The sequence below is a fragment of the Hippocampus comes genome, unplaced genomic scaffold (assembly GCF_001891065.2).
Source record: "Hippocampus comes isolate QL1 unplaced genomic scaffold, H_comes_QL1_v1.1 scaffold45, whole genome shotgun sequence".
NCBI lineage: Eukaryota > Metazoa > Chordata > Actinopteri > Syngnathiformes > Syngnathidae > Hippocampus > Hippocampus comes.
Genome location: NW_017805783.1, coordinates 1,901,892 through 1,927,885, shown reverse-complemented (window position 1 = coordinate 1,927,885; position 25,994 = coordinate 1,901,892). Strand labels below are relative to the sequence as shown.

General features: G+C 41.9%; 1 protein-coding gene across 8 annotated transcripts in view; it reads left to right on the top strand.

Annotated features, from left to right (window-relative positions):
- Positions 1–25,587, top strand: part of tet3 (tet methylcytosine dioxygenase 3) — a 50,759-nt gene extending 25,172 nt beyond the window's left edge. For 5 of the 8 annotated variants that reach the window (XM_019885169.1, XM_019885174.1, XM_019885172.1 and 2 more), the window contains 9 exons: positions 1,370–4,205; positions 9,425–9,515; positions 11,941–12,034; positions 13,818–14,026; positions 15,902–16,052; positions 16,148–16,237; positions 18,267–18,404; positions 18,526–18,880; positions 19,592–25,587. In XM_019885169.1, coding sequence (XP_019740728.1) covers positions 1,370–4,205; positions 9,425–9,515; positions 11,941–12,034; positions 13,818–14,026; positions 15,902–16,052; positions 16,148–16,237; positions 18,267–18,404; positions 18,526–18,880; positions 19,592–21,375 — 5,748 coding nt within the window. In that variant the 3' untranslated portion in view covers positions 21,376–25,587. Of the gene's footprint in view, positions 1–1,369; positions 4,206–5,927; positions 6,060–9,424; positions 9,516–11,940; positions 12,035–13,817; positions 14,027–15,901; positions 16,053–16,147; positions 16,238–18,266; positions 18,405–18,525; positions 18,881–19,591 lie in introns of all 8 variants that reach the window. The other 3 variants (XM_019885168.1, XM_019885176.1, XM_019885175.1) reach the window with 1 other exon arrangement.
- Positions 25,588–25,994: the final 407 nt, after the last annotated feature.

Genomic DNA, 25,994 nt, shown 5'->3' with positions numbered 1-25,994 from the left:
TATATATATATATAGAAAAGAATATTTTTTTTAAATATTCACAAAAATCTACAGATGGGTGAATCCGCAGGTGCTGACCTTCACTGTATATTTACTGCATTAAATGTATTGTATGTATTTTGTTTAACCACCTAAGCCATCAAATACAACCTGTATGACTTTATAATGAAAATATTATAAAGTCATATCAGTAAGGTACTGATGCCCAGTTTAGCTATATGGCTAATCGAATATCTTTTGTCAGTGATAGTCAATACTGAGCATGATTCTGTGTTGGACGGAAGTATTTTTGATACAGCTCTTGTGTTGGAACATCCTAACACAAATTCAGTTCAACACATGTATTCAACCGAAGTGCTAAGGCTCAATATCAGTCTGCCATTGTTTTCTACATTCTGGAATAGTCGGCCAGTGGTCGACACTATTTGGACTCTGTTAATGATTTGTGTGTTTGCTCTTGGATGATCTATGTTGATCATGCCTCTGTTGACTCTTAAATCCTATTTTATGAGTAAAGTTCGTGAGATATGGTTTGCTGGTGAATTGGAGTTATAAATCGATGCACTGAAATTCCAGTTTCATAGTAAATCAGCAAATAACCATCAATTCCTAACAGTGGTCTGCGTTGGGCATTTAGTCCTGATTGATATTAGTGTAATTTATCATGTTGGAAAAATTTGGTTTCATTTGTTATTCTCTTTTTTTGACAAGGACACAGCAGTTACAATTGCAGTCACTGATAGTGATACCAGTTTTGCACTTAACACGCATTTTGTTGTAATGAGTGCAATGTTTGCAGAAAGACAACTCTGAAATGACTAAAAGCGATACCTGTTATAGCAGAGTTCACTTGTCACTTCTCCCACCAAACTGAGACAGTAGGTCATCTGAAGTTGAAAGTTTGGGTAGATTTGTTTGACCCATTGATTAGAAATATGTTCCAATCTTGAAAGACTGTATAGAAAAGAACAATTCCTCTTCCGCATTCACTTCTCAGTGTGTGTACACGTCTCGCTGTGCTGTACTATGGGTTAATTTCTAACAGACTGTTTTGCATGGTTTAACAATTCTGCCATGGATTGTCCCTTTATACACAACACTGGCATTGTCGATAGATTACGTGTGGTGTCATTTGTCAACGAAAGCAGCACTCCATACCTTACATGTTAACCTATTTAATCTGCCTTTACAGCACTGGGTGTGTGCTTGTTTATTGGTAAAAGGTGGAGGGAAAAGAGGGAAAGGCAAGATGTTATATCTCAGTGATGCATTTATATGAAGTTTTAGTGTTTACTGTTTCTTTAGCAGCCACAAAGCACACTCTCTTATTGCTCCTTTTTTTTTTGTTTTGTTTATGTTTGTCTTTCAGACTGTTCACGAAGTCACTTCATTGGATGGCCCCAGAGGTGGAGACCAGATGGAAATTGGGTCACATGACCGCCTCCAGGAAGGCGTGCTGAGCCTGGAACTGCCCAATGGGGTGAATTGCGATCCTAATGACGATGAGGCATCTATAGAAACAGAGCAGAAGAGGGCAACAGATGTACCTCAAAAGCAGTGCTGGGTGCCAACACTTGGCAAAGTTCAACAGCAAGCATTGCTGAAACATAACAGCAGTTATGCAAAACAAAGTAAACCGGTCCACCATGTGGACATGGAAGATGCTCACAATCTGGTCACTTTTTCTGCCCTTGCCGGCACCTTACCTCCCTCCACCACCTCTTCCTGCGTCCAAGTGCAGCCTGACATGATGCAGCTGTATGAGAAATTCACCCAGGAAATGGGTGCTGATGGGGCACGCGTTGAAAACTCTGCGGGGGCTCCTAACGCAAGCCACCCATCTTCAGAAGACATGAAAACCCTGCAGGCAGCACTGAACCATGCAAAACATGGTCGCAAGCCTCCGAACTGCGACTGTGATGGGCCTGATTGTCCAGACTACCTTGAGTGGCTGAAGAAGAAAATTAAGTTGGCAGCCAGTGAGAATCAAGACACCAGCAAGAGGACTGATTCGCCACATGTACAGCCTAATAATATTCAGCACTCCCATCTGCAGAATCAGCCCTATCTCCAGGCCAACGGCGACCACCAACACTCGACTTCTTCATATCTCCAGCAACAACAACGAACAAACGCTGGCCAAGTAGCCTGCTCGAAACTTCCTCCAATTCCCTGCTCTCCACAGGTGCTTTCAATAGCCAAAGAAAGGAACGTCAGTCTTCAAACTGCTATTGCCATAGAAGCCCTTACACAGTTATCTGGGACTGGGACTCAAGGTCCTGGTGCTCCAGACCAAGCCCTCCTTAACAATAACCTCCATCATCACCAACATACCCAAAACCTCACATCTCCACTTCTAAATTGCACTAAATTGATTCCATCCTCTGCAGTCACCTGTCCATCATCGCGCTCTCAGTCCATCCCTCCAGGATTTCACACTGACCAGCAGGCAGCAGTGTCCTGTGAGCACCACAGGCCCCAATCACAGGGCCAGCCCCCGCATGCTTCTACCTCTCCCTTTCGAGGCCAGGGAAATCCTCAGACTTTTGGCCGGAGTCCCAAGCAGTGGCTGCAGGACACACGCGGAGCTTCTGAAGAGCGCCTGTACCACGATGCCGGTACACCTCGCACGAGGCCAGACCCAATGTCAGAGCTCAAAGACCTTCTGGGTGACACCAGTGGGAAGTTCGGAAATTCCTCTTTCAAGCTCCCATCCACACAGCAGCTTACCGAGAATGAAGGCGTGCCCAGGAAAAAGCAAGAGACAGACGTTGGTGATCATTCTGCTTCCAAGGGACATTACAATTTGGATAATGGTCAGTTGCAGGTTCGCCACTACCCCGGTACTCCCATGTCTCCTGGTCAAGCAGCCATTAGACACTCAACTCAGGCAGCTTTGCAACAGCACCTTCACTACAAGAGGAACCTCTTCTCTAGTCATTCCCCTGGCTTTGGTGCATCAGCTGCGCCTTTCCAAAACCTAAAAAAATGGTGGCCTCAGATGGAAGCCAATGCTTTCAATCATCTGAGCATAAAACAGGAGCTCAAGGAACCCAAGAGGAAAAAAAACAGCCAAGTTTCCCCTGTCATGAAAGCTATGAGCGGGATGCTCCCAGGCCCTGTCCTTCCTAAACCCAAACAGATTATAATTAAGAAGAGCAAGCAAAAAGCCTCTGTGCCAGCGTTCCTGCCTAAGAGTCAGATAACTGTGGAAAAAACATCAGTCCTGATGATGGGCCGAGGCAACACCCCGAATAACCTGCAACCAGATTCACTGCCCCTTTTATCCTCCCACAGTAACTCCACTCAGGTGATTGCTGCAGGTTTCCCTGCTCCAGCCCAATCTCAGGTATCAATTTCCAACCTCTCAATGGCTCCCTCTTCCACTCATTCTGCTTTGTCAATGAACAATCCCACCCTCATGGGCTCTGTGCCCCCACAAACGGCCCATGGAACCGATGCTAAGGCAGAGGAAGTGGGTAGTTTAGTCCATAGCGATGTGAGCACTGCCTCATCTCTGACCTCCACATCGATACCAAACACCTCACAGTTATCCGGTCTCATAAACATAGATCCTAAGTATGAAGAACTGATACTGCAGTTTGAAGCAGAATTTGGGGACTCGGCTGCAGACACACCTTCCACTGAAGCCATGTCCGAGACAGCTATAGCATCACAGATCATGAATCAGTCTCAGACCAGTGCCCAGGATCTCACATCACCAACCACCCAGCATCAGCCATCCTCCAATCACACCCCTGAGTCCAGCTACACACCGCATAGGAACAAAAAGGAGACGGATGCCAGCAAAGATGAGTCTGAAGTTCAAAGGGAACTTACCTCATATCAAACATCCACAGTGACCCCAGTGAAGGAGCAGCAGGATCCCCACTCCGCCATCTCTCAAAATCAGGACTGCCCACTTGATAAGCATCCACAGCAAAGTCAGATACAGGAAACGTTCAGCATACCATCTTCCCCCATAGCTAAACGGATGAAATTTGAAGCCTCTGGCGATGTAGCCGTTCTTTCCACCACCTGCTTCTCTGAGGAGGACACACCCACTAAGGATGGTTTGCCTTTCTCTCCATCTTTGAAAGGGTTCTTAGAGTCCCCCCTAAAATTTTTAGACACCCCAACCAGGAGCTTGTTGGATACGCCTTCTAAAGATCTACAGGCAGATTCCCCCAACTGCACCTGTGTGGGTGAGTCACTGTGCCAGTATTGGTATATATTTTTTGCAGTCATTTCTGCACACTAGTGCAAAAACTAAGGTCATTCCACTGGGATTTTTACTTTGAATTTCAGCTTCACTGTTTTGTGCTGCACAAAGCAATGGTTGGGCCGATAAATCATTGACAGGCACATATGGCAACTCTGTGGCAGAATTATATTCGAACTGTATATAGTAGCTTCCACTGTAATTAACTGCAAGGCTGTGTAGACCACTTGAAACAAAACACTCACCTCAACCCACAGATGCCTCCTTTTTTTCCTCAGGAAAGCCTGTTTGAATTCTAATGATGTATTATCATTTATTACCTCATGGATGTCCATATTCACACAAAAATAGCAACTGCATTGCTCACCTACCAGATCATAGTCTCTTAAATGAATGTAAAAAGGTGAAGTCTTCCACAAAGATGTTGCAAGCACAATAACTGCACTGTCGTGAAGTTGATCTTTTGCTATATGGAGACAACCTTGATTTTCCAGCAATTAGTGTTTCAGTCGCCTGTGTGCTAATTCTGCTATTTTCTGACGCTCGTTTTTGTTTTTTGTTTTTTTTTTCCCCCCCCCCATCTTCCGGGGAGCTACAGGATGAACATTGATTTTTTAAAAAAATGTAATTTAAAATTTCACTTGCCATATGGCGATATATTTATTTTAACTGAGCAACATTATGAAAAAATGTCAAATACTTGAATATGCACAACTTCAGGAGCCTAAGCCTGTCACGATAATTACAATCTATAATAATTACTGTGTACAGCAGTGGTTCTTCACCTCGTTAGAGGTACCGAACCCAACCAGTTCATATGAACATTCACCGCACCCTTCATTAGTGAAAAACAAAAATATGACTTTTTCCAAATTCAAGACATAAAAAACGCATTTATTAAAAACAGAAAAAAAGTAAATCTATTTTTTTCTTGTATTCCCCATCTCCTTTCAGTATCAAGAAGTATTCCTTCAGTTTTGCCTGTGTGAGACTAGAGTTGCTGAACAAGTCATGCAGATAGGACGCTGAGTCCCATCACGTTCCATGAAGCATGTAAAACCACGTTTGACATATTTGTCCAACCACTTTCTTTTTTTTGCTCGACATAGCATGGATCTTTTTTTTTTTTTTAAATCACGTGACGTACTATCACGACAGTCACACGTTGATTACTGAGCGAACTAAATTTCCCACAGCACTGATTGGTCAAGCAATGTCATGTGATCATCTGCAGCCAGTGATGGCCAAGCGGGCGTGTCATAACTAATTGACATCTTGAGTCGGGTGTATCTTAACCTCCATGGCAGAGGCTCCAACCCAGGTTGAGAACCACTGGTGGTACAGTATTATTTAGTGCTTGATTAATAAAATGGACACAATAGTTTTTTCCAGACTCGAGAAATGGTCACTTATATGCGTGTATGTTTTCATATGTAATAAGCAGTGAGCTGCACTGATCCGTTCCCTCTCCTGTAAGTCAACCCTGCTCGCATTCAAAAAAAAGCACTTGGAGTGGAACAGCTTTTTAAAACCGTTGAAACCATTTAGTTGGACACATTCACTTCGGTTTGCATGTGTCCCGTTGTTTCATAGACACGGCAACCCTTTATCTCAAGAGGCGCAGCAGGCAACAGTAGCGCTCAGGGTAGCCAAGTAGCGGTCATGCTAGCCGCCGTCTCTGAGGAGGACACACCCACTAAGGATGGTTTGCCTTTCTCTCCATCTTTGAAAGGGTTCTTAGAGTCCCCCCTAAAATTTTTAGACACCCCAACCAGGAGCTTGTTGGATACGCCTTCTAAAGATCTACAGGCAGATTCCCCCAACTGCACCTGTGTGGGTGAGTCACTGTGCCAGTATTGGTATATATTTTTTGCAGTCATTTCTGCACACTAGTGCAAAAACTAAGGTCATTCCACTGGGATTTTTACTTTGAATTTCAGCTTCACTGTTTTGTGCTGCACAAAGCAATGGTTGGGCCGATAAATCATTGACAGGCACATATGGCAACTCTGTGGCAGAATTATATTCGAACTGTATATAGTAGCTTCCACTGTAATTAACTGCAAGGCTGTGTAGACCACTTGAAACAAAACACTCACCTCAACCCACAGATGCCTCCTTTTTTTCCTCAGGAAAGCCTGTTTGAATTCTAATGATGTATTATCATTTATTACCTCATGGATGTCCATATTCACACAAAAATAGCAACTGCATTGCTCACCTACCAGATCATAGTCTCTTAAATGAATGTAAAAAGGTGAAGTCTTCCACAAAGATGTTGCAAGCACAATAACTGCACTGTCGTGAAGTTGATCTTTTGCTATATGGAGACAACCTTGATTTTCCAGCAATTAGTGTTTCAGTCGCCTGTGTGCTAATTCTGCTATTTTCTGACGCTCGTTTTTGTTTTTTGTTTTTTTTTTCCCCCCCCCCATCTTCCGGGGAGCTACAGGATGAACATTGATTTTTTAAAAAAATGTAATTTAAAATTTCACTTGCCATATGGCGATATATTTATTTTAACTGAGCAACATTATGAAAAAATGTCAAATACTTGAATATGCACAACTTCAGGAGCCTAAGCCTGTCACGATAATTACAATCTATAATAATTACTGTGTACAGCAGTGGTTCTTCACCTCGTTAGAGGTACCGAACCCAACCAGTTCATATGAACATTCACCGCACCCTTCATTAGTGAAAAACAAAAATATGACTTTTTCCAAATTCAAGACATAAAAAACGCATTTATTAAAAACAGAAAAAAAGTAAATCTATTTTTTTCTTGTATTCCCCATCTCCTTTCAGTATCAAGAAGTATTCCTTCAGTTTTGCCTGTGTGAGACTAGAGTTGCTGAACAAGTCATGCAGATAGGACGCTGAGTCCCATCACGTTCCATGAAGCATGTAAAACCACGTTTGACATATTTGTCCAACCACTTTCTTTTTTTTGCTCGACATAGTTAGCATGGATCTTTTTTTTTTTTTAAATCACGTTCCATGAAGCATGTAAAACCACGTTTGACATATTTGTCCAACCACTTTCTTTTTTTTGCTCGACATAGCATGGATCTTTTTTTTTTTTTTAAATCACGTGACGTACTATCACGACAGTCACACGTTGATTACTGAGCGAACTAAATTTCCCACAGCACTGATTGGTCAAGCAATGTCATGTGATCATCTGCAGCCAGTGATGGCCAAGCGGGCGTGTCATAACTAATTGACATCTTGAGTCGGGTGTATCTTAACCTCCATGGCAGAGGCTCCAACCCAGGTTGAGAACCACTGGTGGTACAGTATTATTTAGTGCTTGATTAATAAAATGGACACAATAGTTTTTTCCAGACTCGAGAAATGGTCACTTATATGCGTGTATGTTTTCATATGTAATAAGCAGTGAGCTGCACTGATCCGTTCCCTCTCCTGTAAGTCAACCCTGCTCGCATTCAAAAAAAAGCACTTGGAGTGGAACAGCTTTTTAAAACCGTTGAAACCATTTAGTTGGACACATTCACTTCGGTTTGCATGTGTCCCGTTGTTTCATAGACACGGCAACCCTTTATCTCAAGAGGCGCAGCAGGCAACAGTAGCGCTCAGGGTAGCCAAGTAGCGGTCATGCTAGCCGCCGCAACCATGTGCATCGGCTGTCAGCTGTCCTCTTTGGTGATCTTTTTGTATTTGTAATGGGCACCAGATACTTGTTTTGAGTTCCACAATTGACAGTGAGACCAGCGGACCAAGTCTGTATCTCTCTAATTTAAGACCTCTGATACCTAGAGATGTTGCAATGGAGGGATTACTGCCACTTGAAATCACTATACAGTAGGTTCACATGAACAGATCAGTCTAAATGCATCATACAAGACTTATTTCATAACTTGACCTTTCATTTAGGAGGGTAAATATCAGATCAGTTGAAAAACAAGCTTCGTTGAGCCAAGTTACTTGTTTGATGTCAGAAAAACCACCAAATAAAAATATAAAAAGGCATTAATACTTGTTTCAACGCAGTCAAATGTGCTGACTCAATGTGAAATCTGGGCTTGTTTAATTGAACACAAAGCTGATATATTTGCAGGGAGCCATGACTTATTCTGTCGGATGAATGGCAACAGGTGGATACACAGGTTGATTGAAAAGGTACATTTTGCCATTCAATGGAAAAACATTTGATTTTTTTCTGCCTGTCACTACACACCCCTGGCATATGTAGAAAAAAGATATTTCTGGGGGATAAAAAACTATATACATAGATATAAAAATATGCAACCAGAAATAATAATAATAATAATGCTGTGAACATCCTTTCTGTGATCGTTCCATTCCATTTTTTACCTAACTGAAGACCAGATGGGCAGTACAAACTGACTAAAAAAAAAAAAAAGAATTTTCCGAACAGCCATACCAGCATTGTACACCCAAGTGCAAAAATGACATTCTGAAGGAGATAAGACATCTCATTTTACTCTGCCAATAGAGATAATGTGTGGTTTTAAAATTTGTTGAAGTGTATGTTTTTTAACAGCGCCTGAGTCATTTTCATTTATGTTTTTGTCGATGATATTTTATTGTTCTACATTCCAATGTAAATGTTCGATATTCTGGAGATGTGAAGCATAGTTGCACTTAAAAAGGATATACTTGTGCTCTGAAAACACTATTTCAGTGCGATTAAAAAAAAAATCCTATAATTTATCGGGATAGTTTCTGGGGAAATATATCTTCTTGAAATATTTGTTATCATGGCAGACCTATTCAGAACACTCCAGCTGCACTTTAAAAAAAAAAGCTGCCTCAATGTAACATCACTACAGGATATACTTGAGCTGTGATCTCAGTGTTTACACTGAGCCACGCCCTACTGTCTCTCTACAGGCAACGTGATCTCTTATTACCTCTGAACTTGAGAGACGCATGCACACTTTCAGTACTTACCTCATCAGCTGACTACAAAGAGCAACCCAAAAAGCCTGTGATAGGTTAACATACATTAAGTTGCTCTTACTTTACAGGATAATTTCATGCAGCTCATCAAGTATTAGATTTACTTGCAAAGTACACAACAGTGTTGCTGATTATATTACTTCCACGTGGTACAGAATGAAATGTTTGTTCTAGGTTTACAGTTCAAAAAGTATTTGCAATATTCCACAGTGCCTTCCGGGTGTAGTTATGATTAAGTTTCTCTGTTTTTCTTAGAACAACCCCCGGAGAAAGATGAAGGGCCCTACTACAATCACTTGGGATCTGGACCCACTGTGGCCTCCATACGAGACCTGATGGAGACACGGTTTGTCTTCTCTTTTGCTTCCTCCCACATGCTCTCGGGTCTCCTCTCCCTTGTATGCTCCTGCTCCTGCACCTCCTCACATTTTTTCCCTTGGGGAATCCATGACCCAGAATCCGACAGGGGTTACAGGAAATATCATCGTTGTCATCATCATCATCCTCATCATCCTAACACAGGCTAAGCAAGAAGCTGCAACAGATAGCTGAGAATGGGAGAAATAATGAAGGAAGAAGGATAGATATCAAAGTCCAGAGAAAGGGAGAGCAAGTGATGATCACAAAGGAATGAGGGAAGTAAGCGAAGAACGTAAAGGTTTTCAATAAGCGCTACCTTTATCCCACTTTCACTCTCTATCTACAATCTGGGCAGGGGGGCTATAAATAGCGTAATGACCAAATCCTGTCGCTCTTGTGCAACATCTTAATTGTTTTAGAAACTGGATTTCATCGTATGAATAACAGCCGACGTTTTATGTGCTGATTTTTATTGAGAGGCCCTTTGTGAATCGTGCTCGCTGAGGACTGACATTGTGGGGGATGTTAAGCTAAAAAAACTCTCATTGTTGTTTGAGAAATGACATCACTCGGTTCGACCCCATAGTTCCTGGATGACCTTTGACCAACCTCTGACCCAAGAAGGCCCCCTGTGGTGACGGAGCTTAGACCTCATTTCAAACCCTCCGCCACCTTAGGGTGATTCCCATTCAGTGCGCCACCATTGTCCTCACTGTCACGCCAATTCTAGTCAGGTTGAAGTTTTCACAATGGCAGGTATCAAGCTGTCAGGAGATTTGATATGAGCCATAAGCCAACATCTGAAAAGTTCTAATGACCTGGCCACACCCCCAGTTCAACCCTTGATCCCAGACTGTGTCCATAAACCCTCTCTAGCTCCAAATTGACCTTCACAAATGAGAAACACACATGAAAGCAACTTCAAGTAACTTCACCAGTCCATTTTTGGGCAGAAAACCATCATGGATTAAGTTCAATTTGATCACCAGCTATGGCAATAAGGTATTGTACACAATTTAATAACAACCAATGGGTGACGATCTTCTTCACAAATATTGTATTGATCAGTTTTGATTTCTGCTAATTCTTATGCGTGTGGTAGGTTATTTAAAATTGTGGGGCAGAATTTTTCTTTGAAGCCCTTGTATAGTACACGTTTATCATTACGTGCACGTGATCTCAGCATTCCAGTGGTTGGATTATCCACTCCTCTCTAATAGAATGGACTTTCCACATAGCTGCAGTTCAATATTTGTGAATTCATCCTTTCGCAGATTGTTTTGGGAAGCTATCCTCGAGTATGATTGGAAAAATCTGCCTCTTCACTTTTTATTTTGTAATATCGCTGCAACAAAGGGGCGTCTGGGTGTGGAATCTCGCGTTAATCGACTGGCAACACTCCATTGGTAGAAAGCATCAGCATTTGATTGATGATTGATGACATACTGCATGCCTTGTCCTCATGAGGGTCACAGGGGTGCTGGAGCCTTTCCCAGCCGTCTTCGGGCAGTAGGCGGGGTACACCCCGAACTGGTAGCCAGCCAATCGCAGAGTGCCTTTAATATCATTTGATTTTGAAAAAATAAATAAATAAAATACCCGAAGTGCACAAGGTACACGTGCACGCAGCTATGTCTATCTTGTAATTTCTGCGAACAACCCATACTAAACTTGGCTTCTTCCCCACATACTAAGTTTGGCTCTCGATTGAACTTAATCACATTATCACTTGACACAAATGCACTACTTTGATTTTAGACAGAGCCTTGGTGCCATCTTGTGCCATATCAGTTCGAAAATCTCACCCATTTGAAGTTTTTGTGCACCTAGATGGGGGAGGGGGGGGTCCACAGGAAAAAAAACATGACAAGTTGAATTTCTGAATGCTGATTCACACATATGTGAGGAATTACTGTACAATAAGGTGCAATAAAAACATAACTATTGATTTCAGTGGGGAAAGTGGAGGGAATCAACCATTTCACTGGGGAATGTGAACTTCACAGGTGCAACAAGATGTGTCAGAAATCTTCCAGGACTGGTATCAGAAAAGCTATTTCAAAACCTACTTACAAGCTAATTTACAAGATTTCACCAGCAGGCATGTTGTCATGGTGAAGCAGCCACGAGTTGTCCCGCCACAATTCTCGCTTCTTTTCTCATTGCGGATGCACTTGTTGGTTGTCTGGACCACGTTGAAGGGGACAACTCATACTTTGGGTTTGAATTATATATCTTATGTGACACTTGGTTCTGGAAATTTTTCCTAGGTTGTATACGATCACTACACTGTAAAGTGTTTTGAGTGTGTAAGCCAGTCTGGGAGTCAGAGAAGCCAGTTTGGCTATACAGTGTTCAGAAGTTTGATTCATAATAAAATAACCCCTTATGTGTTACTCTGTCATGCACAGGTATGGGGAGAAAGGAGAGGCCATCCGGATCGAGAAAGTGGTGTACACAGGCCGAGAAGGCAAAAGCTCAAGAGGTTGCCCAATTGCCAAATGGGTAAGTCACCCACAACCTGTTGGGCACCTTGTGATGGAATGTTTCCAAACTACTTACCCTCGTTTTTTTTATTTTGGACTGGAAATACAGCCTGGGTTGTTTTTGATCTTCCTGTACCAACAAACTTTCAAAAGTAAACATTTCAGAGGATGCAGTCAAGTGTGGTAATATGTTTAAATAGCTGAAAGAAAATGAGAGAAAAAGAGAACACATTTACATAACATTGTATTACCTGGGGGCGGCATACTGGACAACCCGGTTCATACGTTCGCTTTACAATCTAGAGGCCAAAGTTTCAAATTCAGGTTTCAGACTTGCTGTATGGAATTTGCAGCTTTTCCCTGTTCCTTTGTGGGTTTTCTTTGGCTATTCTGGTTTCCTCCATCATTTCAGAACGGTTATATAAAGACTTCTCACGAGCTGTGAATCATTCTTTGTTGACTCTATTAATGCCCCGTGATTGGCTGGTGACCAATTCAGGGTGTACATCACCTCTCGCCCAAAGTTAGCTGGGATGGGGTCCAGCACACCTGTGATCCAAGTGAGGACAAGCATTTCACAGAATGGATTCTAATTGAGTCTTTGAATTCTAGATCTCTTAACCATCTATATTTATCTTATGTCTCTATTTGCATTAAAACCTGCATGTAATAGCCGTTAATGCATGTCTTGACATTTGGTGATTGGCAAATGTAGGTTGTTTACAAAATATAGTTTAATAAAGTTTAAGTGACAGCTTCATGCTGCTTGTATAAATACTCAACTTATCGTCATTCTCCGTATAACACAAATTGGACAGATGTAAATGCAAGCTTTGATACTAAGTAAGTAAATAAAGTAAAACATTTTCTTTACAACATGTTCCATGCGCCCCATTAGTCTAAAAACGGTATTCTGGCTCAGCTTGCCAACATTACATGACCAAACAAGTCAGCCATAATTGGTCTTTACCTGAGCCCTCATGCTGCATTCGAGGAAGGTGGGAAATCTGCAATATTGCACTCAGATCGCCCCAGTTCCGACCTCCAAGCATTTGAGGCCAATGTAAATGACAAAGATGGATGATTCCGATAAATAGTTTATTGGTATTGTTCATTGCAACACATTTTGACATCCAGCAAACCTTCATAATTTCCTTTAATTATAAAAAAATATGTTACACACTTTTCTCCAAATACAGTAACTTCATGCAGTAAGGTAATGGTGTATCTTCACACAATCAGTACAAATCACATTGCGCTACTTGGAAGTTATTTCAAATAACTATATTAATGTAATAATAAATAACGATAGATAAACATGTTCATCATCTTGTAAATTATGTTTTGCCCTTCACGGTCTGTGTCTCCATGGGGCTCGCCATTGTCGAGTGACATCAGATTGAAGCCGGTCAGTGAAGTCAGGGTCCTGTATTTTTTTTCCCAACTTCACAACGCGGACCACACAATTGAAGGGGTGTTCTCGTGTTCGTTTTCCTGTTGGAGGTCAGAGGAGTCAGATTTCCCATGCAGCATTAGGTCCTGTGATGTCGTTTCAGTCGACATTAAGTTGCAAAAGGACAGATGGATAAAAACGGGTGGATTTTGCTGCTTACTTCAAATTTCACATTATTTATAAGAATGCCGTGCTTAGATTAATGGTGTACCAAAGAAAATATTGTTGCAAGGAAAATTTTAACTTGACTGCCCCTTTAAAAAAACAGACAAAGTATCATGACAACAATTCCAAGTGTGTATCTGTGCAAGTTGAGACACTAACAATGGTCACCTCTGAATGCCATCAGGTGATTCGTCGTGGGAGCGAGAAAGAAAAGATCCTGTGTCTGGTGCGTCATCGTGCAGGCCACCATTGTGCAAATGCAGTCATCATCATCCTAATCATGGCATGGGAAGGTGTCCCAAGATCTATGGCTGACACACTGTACCGTGAGATCAGCGACACTCTCACCAAATTTGGCAATCCCACCACTAGACGCTGTGGCCTCAATGATGAGTAAGTAGGTGGAGTGGGGGATTTATTTGACAAAGATGCAATAAGTTTGTTGTGCAGAAAGCCATGTCTGTTTTTGTGTCGTAGACCGGGATTTTTAAGTATAACTTGAAGTAGAGCTGGACAATTAATCTTGATTTAGATTTTCTCTTCTCTCGATCACAAAAATGCTTAATGTGCAGAACGGTGCAGTGTGTTTACAAATTCCAGACATTGTGAAAGTTCCTTAAATGCACCATGTTGCTTGCAAGTGATTCTGTTGTCTCGTAGTGTGTTTTTAGCTGTTTAATGACACTAAGTTGGAGTTAATGAGTTAATGTAAAACTAAACACACAACAAAAAGAATTACATACGGTGCATATTTAAATCCAAAACATGCTTTGATTTTAAAACATCACTAGGGCTAATGCTAAAGTGAGTGTAATATCCCAATCAAATGCTAACAGCAAATTACCATCAACTTCAGCAGTGGTATTCCTTCAAATAAGGAATATTCACACATAAACACATACACACCGGTATGATAACGCTACTCAGAGTCAAAAATTCTTCCCAATCTGTGAAAAACGACTTAATAGATTTCAATCGCAAATTCCTCTATTGCAGGGATAGGGAACTTGGGTGCCTCACGAGTCATATCCTGCCTGTTTTAGAGCTCTCTACTTCAGCATACCCGATTCAATTGATCAGCTCATCAACAAGCTCTGTGGATGCCTGAAACAATCATGAACAAATGAATCAAGTGTGTTGGAGTAGGGAGAGCTCTAAAACAGGCGGGATATGGCTTTCGAGGAATCGGAGTTCCCTACCCCTGCTCTATTCTCTAGTTTTGTACTCCATCCATGCACGACACCACACTGCCTCTTAGAGGTCAAAACGCGCAGGCACAACCGGGATTTGTTTTGAAAGGGTTTTTTTTTTTAGTTTGTTTGATTGTTTTTTGCTATTGTTTCAGTATATTCCTATTTTGCTTTCTTAGAAATTTTTCTCATTGAGTTTTCAAGGAGTCAAGGAATTTTCCTTTCCTCAAAATTAAAAGAAATAAGGATCCACGGACCTTTTTTGTCTTACCAACCCACATTTCCGCATTACACAGCATGAAATAAAGTCTGCGAGGTCCCAGGTTAGCACAGTAGGTCCAAGGATTTGTGAAAAAAACAAAAAAAACAAAGCATACAATAGAATAAATATAATAAAATCATAAGGGTGATTCTTATTCAAGGCTTCAATGTGTGCAAAGATGTTACAAGGGTGTATGTAGCATTCACATGAAATTCACATGGTCATTTTGTACTTGACAAAAAGAATAGCGTTTTCAAGACAATAGAGTATGAGATCGCTTTATCACTGTACTGTATACAGCGTACGATTTGTTCAGTTCTTCTTTTTAAATGTAATTTTTAAATTATTCCATTCAATACGTTCAATCTCATGCTCTCACTTGTTGGTCATTTAACTTTTATAAGATGTCAAAATCAAATTTTTTTTTGTATTATAATCAGTTAAAAAAATCATGTCATTAATCTCACTCCAACACACTATATGTTGTAACTGAGAAAGATTGTTAAAGTATGACTTAGGACTTGCTTAGCCCAAGTGGTGCCTTGCTGGAAATACGACTCAAAAATATCAACGCATCACTCCAACAATTTTTACATGTAAAGACACAAGTTTTTTCAGATATTTGCTCAAAATTCAAAATCTCATAAGCGTACTGTACTTAATGATACTAGTGATATTGGGATACTGACTTTTCTTTATTCTTTGTGTTCGCTTGATATCTTGATTTTAGTTTGTGGCGTTTTGCTGAAATGACACAGTACATTTTGGTGTAATCTTAATTCATTCTGAAAATGTGTTCACTGTCTCCCCCTGCAGTCGTACGTGTGCATGTCAAGGCAAGGACCCTGACACTTGTGGTGCTTCCTTTTCCTTTGGCTGTTCTTGGAGCATGTACTTTAATGGTTGTAAATACGCCCGAAGCAAAACACCGCGCAAGTTCCGGCTACAAGGAGAGCGCCCTGAAGAGGTCCATCTGCTACTTCAAATCGTCAACGTTTATGTAACAGAATTTTGAGTGTGTCATGCTATTTCCAACGTCTTCATTTTTTTTTTTCTGCTCAGGAGAACAAACTCAGGGATCAATTCCAGAATCTGGCCACCGAAGTGGCTCCATTGTACAAGAAGTTGGCTCCTCAGGCCTACAGTAACCAGGTTGGTGCATAGATAAATATGTATCTGAATACTGAAATTAGAAAACATCTACTCAAGATTATGCGCCACCTTTACCCGTCGCATTCCTTTCATGTTAAAAATTAAGACAATTTGGAGAGAGGTCTGTTGTATTCAAAAAGATTCCATAGCAATGCAACCTAATGATTAGTGTAGCCTTTTAAGACCAGTTACAGAGAAAGGTGTCTGTACAGTTGCATTCCGGTTTAGGTTGGTGTCAGTCTTGTAGTAATTGAAGTAATTCATATACTCAGCAGTAACATGAGGCACACATGTTCTGTCTGAGCTGTATTAATACAGGGCTCTGCACTAACTTGCTACGGTAGCATTGGATTTGGTAGCATACGTTTTGGGGAGGTACGGCATGACCATATTTGCTGATGTATATTCATCTCAGTTGGCATACGGCAGTTTTGGATGATGGAAAGACCGACACAATAGATTGATAATTAGAACTTTGCTTGCAACAAGCAGCGGCTAACAAAGCAAGTCAATTATATATAGGTTTAATAAAAAAAGGAAAAGATACCACGGCAAAAATGTCAAATATCAGTAAAAATCAGTGAAATAATAGCTAAAATCAAAACAACAAATAAATTCAGTTCAACAAAATACAACAAGGATACTGATTAAAATAATTTTCATAACAATCAGAAATACCTTTTGAACATTTTTACACACTTTAGAACAACGGAACAGGAAAAATACTTAATATTTTTTACGCACTGTTGATATTTGTATTTAGATCCAGGACTTTACAAAGGTCTTATGGCCTGAGAAGATTTGTTGTTTATTATTTCAGCCCTCGGACAGTATAAAATCTCAATGAATAGTTCACGTTTAACATCCCAACCACTAGAGTGAAGGATGGAAGCCTCGTGACGTGATTAGGTAGTGCAACATAAGTGGCTAGATGGACCATTGATTGTAATTAAGTAAAACAGGAAAGTGATTTCACCTTCATCATTCTTCTTGTTATATGTCAGCGTTTATAGATTGATTGAAAGCCTGCATTGTTTCGATATTTCTTGCTATTAGTGTTTACTGCATCCAGGGACCTTTTTCTGCTTGAGTTTGAAATGTCCGACTGTACACCACGCGTGTCACCAAATGTGAGAGGTGTTAATGGTTATTGTCATGGTACCGTTATGACCCTATCTGTTTGAAACACTAAAGTTTCGTAGATACTTAACTTTATTTGTAATTCAACATGGAACACATGGATGACAAGCACGCAGACCCGGATGCCGAAATGCGCAGCGGGTCGTGAGCGCTTCAATTAATGGGAAGCTGTCATTTATAGAACACCTTGTGCTACTTAAGTAAGGCAGCCATTAGTGTGGCAAGGTACATATCCAGACTTGAATATTTATTGATTGAATTCCTACCGGAGCGATTTCACATGACTTGCATCATACAGATGGCCTTTTGCGCGCACATTCCTGATTGACCAACAAAGTTGGAGCGCCTTTAGTGTCTAACCCCCCCTCCAAGGAGCATTAAAACATGCATTAGCACTGTGTGACTAGATGAACTTTTTACCAGCACACACTGAAAAGTTGCATCTGTTAAACTCAAAGCTCACTGACAATATCCATGTTGAAATTTGACCTTCAAACAACCTGCTCCAGTTCATTTTGGTATGATGCTGGCTTGCATTGAAAATGCAAAGCCATGTCAACACCAGAGCTTTGACTTGGGCAGTTTGGCACAGTACAGGTGGTCATACCCGACACTGCTTCTGCTCATCTCAGATAACGTTATCAGGTGGTGTGCAGTGCATGCATGTGCAAACTTTGGCGCATCAAATGACATATCAGAATGTTGAGAGTAGACGTTTTGTTACCGTTCATCCCTTCCATTTATCGGCTTTCCGTTTGCTTCAAATTCTGGAGAATATACTTGGAAATCCTTCATCAGGTTCTTCTTGATGGCATTGTGATGTAATCGTAAAAATGAAAAGATCATTTCCTTTGCAATTGTCATGTGATCTCTCTGCTCTCCCTGCCAGTGTCAATCAGAGACGAAAGCTTCAGACTGCAGGCTTGGTTTGAAGGCAGGCAGACCGTTTGCTGGAGTCACTGCTTGCTTGGACTTCTGCGCCCACGCCCATAAGGACCAGCACAACCTTTACAATGGTTGCACAGTGGTATGGACTTTTGTATTCTGGGACTTGTTTATAACTCGACATTAGAGTGAAATGTTGAAGGTGGTAGTATTGAAGTTGTAGGGAGCACAACTTACTCGCTTACTGTCTTACTCGCTTTTAGGTGTGTACTTTGACCAAGGAGGACAACCGCAGTGTAGGGGAGATCCCTCCAGATGAACAGCTCCACGTCTTGCCTCTCTACAAACTCTCCACCACTGACGAATTTGGCAGCGAGGAAGGCCAGCACCTCAAGATGAAGACAGGAGCCATTCAGGTGCTTCAGGCTTTCCGCCGAGAAGTACGCAAGTTGCCCGAACCAGCCAAGTCCTCTCGACAGCGCCGCCTGGATGCCAAGAAAGCCGCGTCAGAGAAGAAGAAGACTAAACTCCAGCAGCAGGCAGCAGAAACACCAGAGAAGACAGTGGTGAGGACTGAAGGATGCTTCAGTGAGTCTCCTCAACCCCCAGGCAATAAAGGTTCGACTTGTTTACTTCACATACAGTACCGTATTGGCCCGAATATAAGACGGTGTTTTTTGCATTGAAATAAGACTGAAAAAGTGGGGGTCGTCTTATATTCGGGGTCTAGACGTTATACCCATTCACGACACTAGATGGCGCCAGATATCATTGAAGTGAATGCTGAACTTGACTTGTCACGAAGAATAAAAATAAAAATAGCGGTAGCACGAAGAATAAAAATAAAAAATAGCGGTAACAAGGAAAAGAGAAGAAAATAATAGAAGAGATAACAGTAAATGGAGAAACGTAGTGACAATCTGGAGAAAAGTGTGTCGAAGATCGGCCAGGGTAACCGGCAGCTGAGGAGAAGTTATGATGTAATTTTCATTTCAAAAACCAGAAGCCATTCATTTACGAATATGATTGCACTTTAGATTTGAATGAGGCAAAATAACATGCTCTTTCTCTCAAATATATTGTTATAATCATTTGTTTCAGATGTACTGTAATTATTTTATGTATAAAAAGTAATTTGGTGTTCAAAAAGTCTTTTTTCAAACTTGAGTCTTGAAAAAGAGGGGGTCGTCTTATAATCAGGGCTGTCTTATATTCGGGCCAATACGGTAATTGAATTGCATTCAGAGTAATGTTGTGGTTTCATCGTTAGTTTTTAATGCGAGGCTAAAATGTGCTTCTCAAGTCCTCTTTGTATTTTTTCTTGAACAGATCCAGCAATTATTAAACAAGAGTTTAAGGCCAACATTAAAAAGGATCCTTTCAATGGACCGATGGATGGATACGGTTTGCAAACAGCAGATGCAATCAAGACCATGTGCCCAAATCCTGCCTACTATGCAAGGGGAGGCCTCCCCACAACTGGCCCGCCCTCAGCAGGAGACCCAGTCAATGGCTATAACCACAATCTGCCAGCATCGCACTATGGTTTCTTCAACTTCCCCTCCAATGCACTTTTCGCACCCAAGATGAGGACCTACGAGGGTCGCAATAGCTCTTTGCCCAAAGCAGGCAGGATGGCTTTCCAGGTAGACAAAAAGCCTGATATTCACAGCCTTCAGGCAAGACTAGCCCATTCCTATCCCGACCATATCGAGCAACCCAACCAAGTTAATAGCCAGCCTTCGGACTACAACCAGTCACGTCCTTCTTCTGTCTCCTCTGAGTCCTCCAATAGAGGCACTCCAGTCATCAAGCAGGAGCCAATGGATATGCCAGTCTGTGAGGTGACGGAGCCAAGTCAAGGCGCTACCAGCACGCCGAGCTCCACCCCCCAACCTAACACCTGGCCAGGAAACAGGTTCAATGGCAGCGTTGTTCCCACAAATTGGGACCATCGCAATCCAAAACAACGGCATGAAGACTTCTTTTCTCATGAAGAAAAGCAAATGTTGCACCCTCATCCCCAGCAGCAACCTTCTCCTTATCCCCAACCGTGGACCTCCCTCGCTGGATCAGATACCTCACCAGTCCCCCACGTACCTCCCTCCTCCTCCCCTCATTTAGGCGCCCCGGGTAACATCCAGCAAGGATCTCCGCGTCCACCCACCCCACGCCCGAGCACCCCTCATCCGGGGACACCGCAGCCAAGTCTCACTCAGCCGTTCTTACTTCCTCATCTTGGTAATTCTCAATCCCCCTCACACATACCACAGCCTGTCACTCCCAGGCAATGGGCCAGCCCTGCCCCAAGTCCCGAGCCAAACTCTCGGGCTATGGCACACGGTGCATACAGCCCTGGTTTGAAGCACAGCAGTCCCGCCGGCGCCTACCCAGACAAGATGTGGTCCAAAACCGGTGAAATTCGCTGTTCCACTCCCCTCGGGGTTCAAGAGAAAGCCTGGAAATCATGCGGCGGCTCAGCGGCGGGCAGTACACCATCGCCTGCCCCTGAGGGACGCCTCTTCCCCGATGCCCTGCAACAGTCGGATCAGGCTTTCTGGGACCGCGGTCGATCTGAGAGTGATGGTGAGAGCACCAAGGGCCGCGAGGAAGACGACGACGAGGTGTGGTCTGATAGTGAGCACAATTTCCTCGATCCCAACATTGGGGGCGTAGCGGTCGCGCCGACCCACGGGTCCATACTAATTGAATGTGCCCGTCGGGAACTACATGCTACCACTCCGCTCAAAAAGCCAGATCGCTCCCACCCTTCTCGCATCTCTCTGGTCTTCTATCAGCACAAAAACCTCCAGCAGCCCATGCATGGCTTGGCACTGTGGGAGGCCAAAATGAAGATGCTGGCAGAGCGGGCGCTCCAGAGGCAGCAGGAAGCAGCTCTCCTGGGCCTGTCCCAGGATGAACTCAAGGCGCTCAGCAAGAAACGCAAATGGGGGGCCACGGCGGCAGGGGCCATGTCAGGTGTTGGACAATCGAAAGAAAAGAGGGAGGGGCCGGTGACACGGCTAGCTCCCACTTTCCACACCACCTCAATGGTTAACGTGTCTCCCTATACCTTCACGCGCCTCACTGGGCCCTACAGCTGCCTTGTGTGACGTCGGCCACCGACAGACTGCGAGCTCGCCGGTGGAGTAATGGTGCTTGCCCCAGACAAGAGAGAGATGAGCAAGATGAATGTCTCTCACGTGTCACACGGTCTGCCATCTCTCCATCGTCCCCCTCTGCAGTCCACACTCAGAAGTGGGGACACTTTTATTCTTGTTTGTTTTTTTTTTACCTCATGTCAGGCAGTGGTTGGGCTTTCAACACGCTGCCTGTGGTGCTCTTCCTCTCTCTCCCCTAGGAGAGGAACTCCATTGTTGTTTCTTGTTTAGAGAATTTTAATGACTCTAAATATTGCTCTTATTATCAATATTATTATGGTTGCAATTGTTACTGTTAATGTTGTTATTGCAGGTATTATGATGAAGATTTGTTTTGTTTTGTTTTTTTAATCATAGTTTTAAATGATGTTATTATTGATGATGTTGATTGTCCTTTTTGTTCGGTATATTTTAAGGCAATCTGAATCCGTCAAGACATTTTCCCATGTTTGGAAAATCTTTTCTTTTTTCTTTGTCAATCTTCCAGCCGTATTAAAAGGAGTCATAATTGGCTTGACAAGAGAGCAATCTCGTTAGTACAAGTTAGGGGAGTGGATAACTCGGATTCTCATGAAAAAAAGTTTCAGCTTCACGCTGAGCTCCCTAAAAATTGCGACAAATACGTGTTCATGACTGCAACTGAAACATAATTTTGCAATTTGTGTCGGGCATTCAGGAATGCCCTTCATGTTTTTGTTCAAACTGGATTTTGCCAGCAGTTCATACGTGAGCAATGCTAAAAAAAACATGCCTCTCAGGTTGGGTATGTTTTGGAAGACTCAAGTGTCTGGTGAACTAAAATACTTTGGCCCTTCCGATTAAAACAATCATCATTTTGCAAAAAGAAGGAAGATAATGAGCATGATTCAAAATGTGAGTCAAGTGCATTTTGCTTCTCTTGTCATTCCTTAATGTGCTCCTGCTCTTCTACACCCCAGCAGCTTTTGACTGGTGCTCAACTTCCACCTCTGATGGAGTTTCATTCCATTACTGTGTGTGGCACTTAATGCTGTACTTCGGTGCTCCAACTGAAATCGAGGTCATGTAGTACGTGAGGGAAAATATTTTCCAGCCGACCTACTACACCACAACAAGTGTGCTATTTTTGTGCTTATCTTGTTTGCTAAGTCCACCTGATCGCAGCTCTGTAATTGATGACATCGACAGGGGTCACGTTAACTTCCTCAGTCAGGAGTGAAAACTTTGAAGTGTCGACTCTAGAGGGCAGGCTTGACTGCCTTTTCAGAAACCTGCGAGCACTTAGGCTGAGTTCCATTCAGAAGCCGGCATCGCCTTTCCCTTTCTGCATGAGCCCTCCACGGCCAGACCAGTGGAGGGGTCTCTGAGCTATGACAGGTCCACCAAAGGCAGTGCTGATCTTTGTTCTGTTGAAGCTCAAATGTGAAACGATTCCGGAGAAAACTCGGATCAGAACATAATAAGTGATAGGAGTACTTTCGGTGATCCACGCATCCACTTTGGTGCTCTCCTTCTACACTTGATTTACTGTGAAGGCCCATCCTCTCGTCCGCATGGTGCTGTCATCTTCGAGCGGAGCACGGCGGGTCCTTCAGCAGGCACCTCGTGTACATCGATTGTTTGGTTCCCGTTAGTGGTGGAACATGCTTGGATAAGCCGCGCGGTTTCTGGGGGTCGGTACCTGTTGCGTCGGAAATGTTCACTCTCTCACTGTGCACGCGTTATTTCTGCAAAAGAGCCAAAGAGTGAGACACATGGATTGGGGTCTCTTGAATTGCGTGTTTTGATTTCATCCCATCAACCATGCATTCAAAAATTGGAGGGGGGGGGGTCACAAAAAAGAGGGGGAAAGTCAAAATGAGTGACGATTTGTGATTGCGTACAGGCTGACTCTCGGTTGCCGGGCTGCCTTTTTGGGGGGTCGCCGTACTTTTCTTCTGTAGAAAGACCTTATTTGTCTCCAGCTCTCTACCTCGTGCCGTTGAGACACTGGTTACAATCACAACTTGCTACTGAGGGCAGAGAATCAGCCATGTACCTTTGAGTGCTCAAGGTCTCCGCAATCACTTGACGCTTTTTCTTTTGTTTACTTTTATTTATTTGTGCTGATAATAATGATTGTCATCGGGTTCTTTTTTTTTTCTTTTTCTTTTTTTTTATATAGCTAATACAAATTGTACATAGAGAAGAACAGATTTATAAAAGCACTTTTAAACTTGATTTTAATGACAAAAAGAAAGACGATTATTGACAACTTGAAGGTTAGTTTTTTGTTTGTTTGTTTTGTTTTCTTTTGTTTTGGGTTTTTTTCTGAAGAGAGATACAAATGTAAATAGTAAAATATTTAGGTAAAACTATTTAACTGGTGAGGATAGTATGTGAATCCTGAAAGTGTAGGGGGTATTTTGGCAACAGTACACTTGTTCCCTGTGCTTTGTGTGTACATGTATGCTAAGTAACCTATTTGTTCTCCTCTCACAAGTACTGTAATTGTATCCTAAATCAGCATGTAACTGGTTAAAAAAAATTGTTACTTGCAAAACACAAGTTAAAACGTCCAATTCTTAAGAATACAAAACCGGAGAATAGGAAAGCTTTTACTGCAAACCTGAAACCTGCAAAACCACAGTATAATCTCATGCCACTTAGTTTGCCACACAAATTGAACATTATTTTTTCGCCAAAAGAAACAAAACTCCCCGACTGCTAAAGCTGACTTGTATGCAAATGTCCCGTGTTATTATTGTTATTATTATTGACCAAATTCAAACTAAAACCATCTAATGTTTAAACTAGCAAACAAGACCTTGGCTGAAATCGTGATCTTTAGAGTTGCTGGTAGGTCAGGTTTGTGACCTTAAATCACACTGAGGCTGTTTTTGTTGTTGTTTTATTTTTCTTGCTCGGTTCAGTCTTGACATTGAAGCGCAGTTATGTTCAGTGACGGACGGAGGGATGAAGGTGTTATCAACCTCATGGCAAATAACCATTTCCAAGAGCAGGGCTTTAGGAAACACACTGGTATCTGCAAATGCAATTTGAAACTTGCGGGGCGTGTTCACTGCTTGTTTAATTCTACCTGTTATTGTGATATTATCGAATACACTTAAATATGCAGACTGCAGAATATCTTTGTGAAAAACATTGCTTTCTTTTCATAATTCCTTGTTTAGAATACACCGGGTCTGTGATTTACCGGTACTTGTTTTGTATTGGAGTTTTTTTCCACGCAATCACCCGTGTTTTTTGTTCGACCACTATGAATAGCCTTCATCACAAAATTGCATACAAATGGTGCATACGATGAACATTTTTGAGTACATTAAATGTTTGGTTAAGCTCTGAGAGTTGGTGCTACAACACAAAACCTTCACGTCACTGTGTAAACTATTACTTTGTTCACCACAGCTATAAGCCGCCCCTCCCCAACCCCCTGGAAAATGGCAAGAGAATTCTCCATTTGATTGAAGGTTTTTTCAGAAATTCAAACTGAACTGGTGCTTAGTGTTTTATTTGAAATGCTGCACAAGTTCCCGTGTCCGAAACTCAGATGAGGACATGCGGTTTAGGAAATTAATAGAAATCCTGTTTTATAGCATGGGGGCACTCGAATTTTATTATTCATTCCGTACAGAACTTGAACTTCTTTATCGTTGAATTCATCTTGGATTATGTGGAGAGGCTTGATCTGCATTTTATGTTTGGTACGTCACATGGAAATGACCCTTTTAAGGTTGTTATTGTAAATGTTCCTGTGAAGAATGCTAAGATGTTGGACTTTGAACAAGAGGAATAGAAAATGTGTCCTGCCTCCTTTATCTCCTTAATTCTACTTGTTTGTGTATTTCGTATTTTGTGGGCACACACACATAGTTAGATGTTTGCATCACACTGTGCATGGCCTACTTTTACAAGTCCATTAAACACCTGATTTAATGACACTCAAAATTTGGGATCATACAAATTAAAAAAAAAAAATCTACCCACATAACTGGCAGCTACATTCCTTTTCGAGTTTTTCGATTGTTCTTGTTTTATTTTCCATGTTAAGGATGCAGTATGTAAAAAGTGGTTTTGTTCTCTCTTTGTAGCTGTGTATGGTGTATTATGTGAAAACATAGTGTATTTGGTAAAATACCACAATATTGTTTTATGTTGCGCTATAAATAAAAAATTGAAGTGAGAGATCTTTGGACTTTGGACATCTTTTTACCCTGTTTAAAGCTTTACTTGAGCCCATTAGATGGTTACAATGTTTGTCTGACACAAAACTGCACTTGGAGGGCTTAACATTTTTTATCATGTAAACTGTGTGATACCACTACTTTGTTTATGTTCTTATTTCACCACACTATGATACACAAATCGACTCGGACATTAGAATACGATTTCCAATAATATATTATGTCAAGTTTAAATGAGCGCACATCTGATTCCTCACTGCGAAGACAGCTTCATATGTCATCACAACATACAGTAGATACCCATGCGGTGGCCACCCCCACTGCTCAGAGAGGAAAGAGCAGATAGTAAATCGTAGCAGCTTACAAATCAGTCGAGAATTTCTTTCTGATTGACGCTGTCCAACTGTT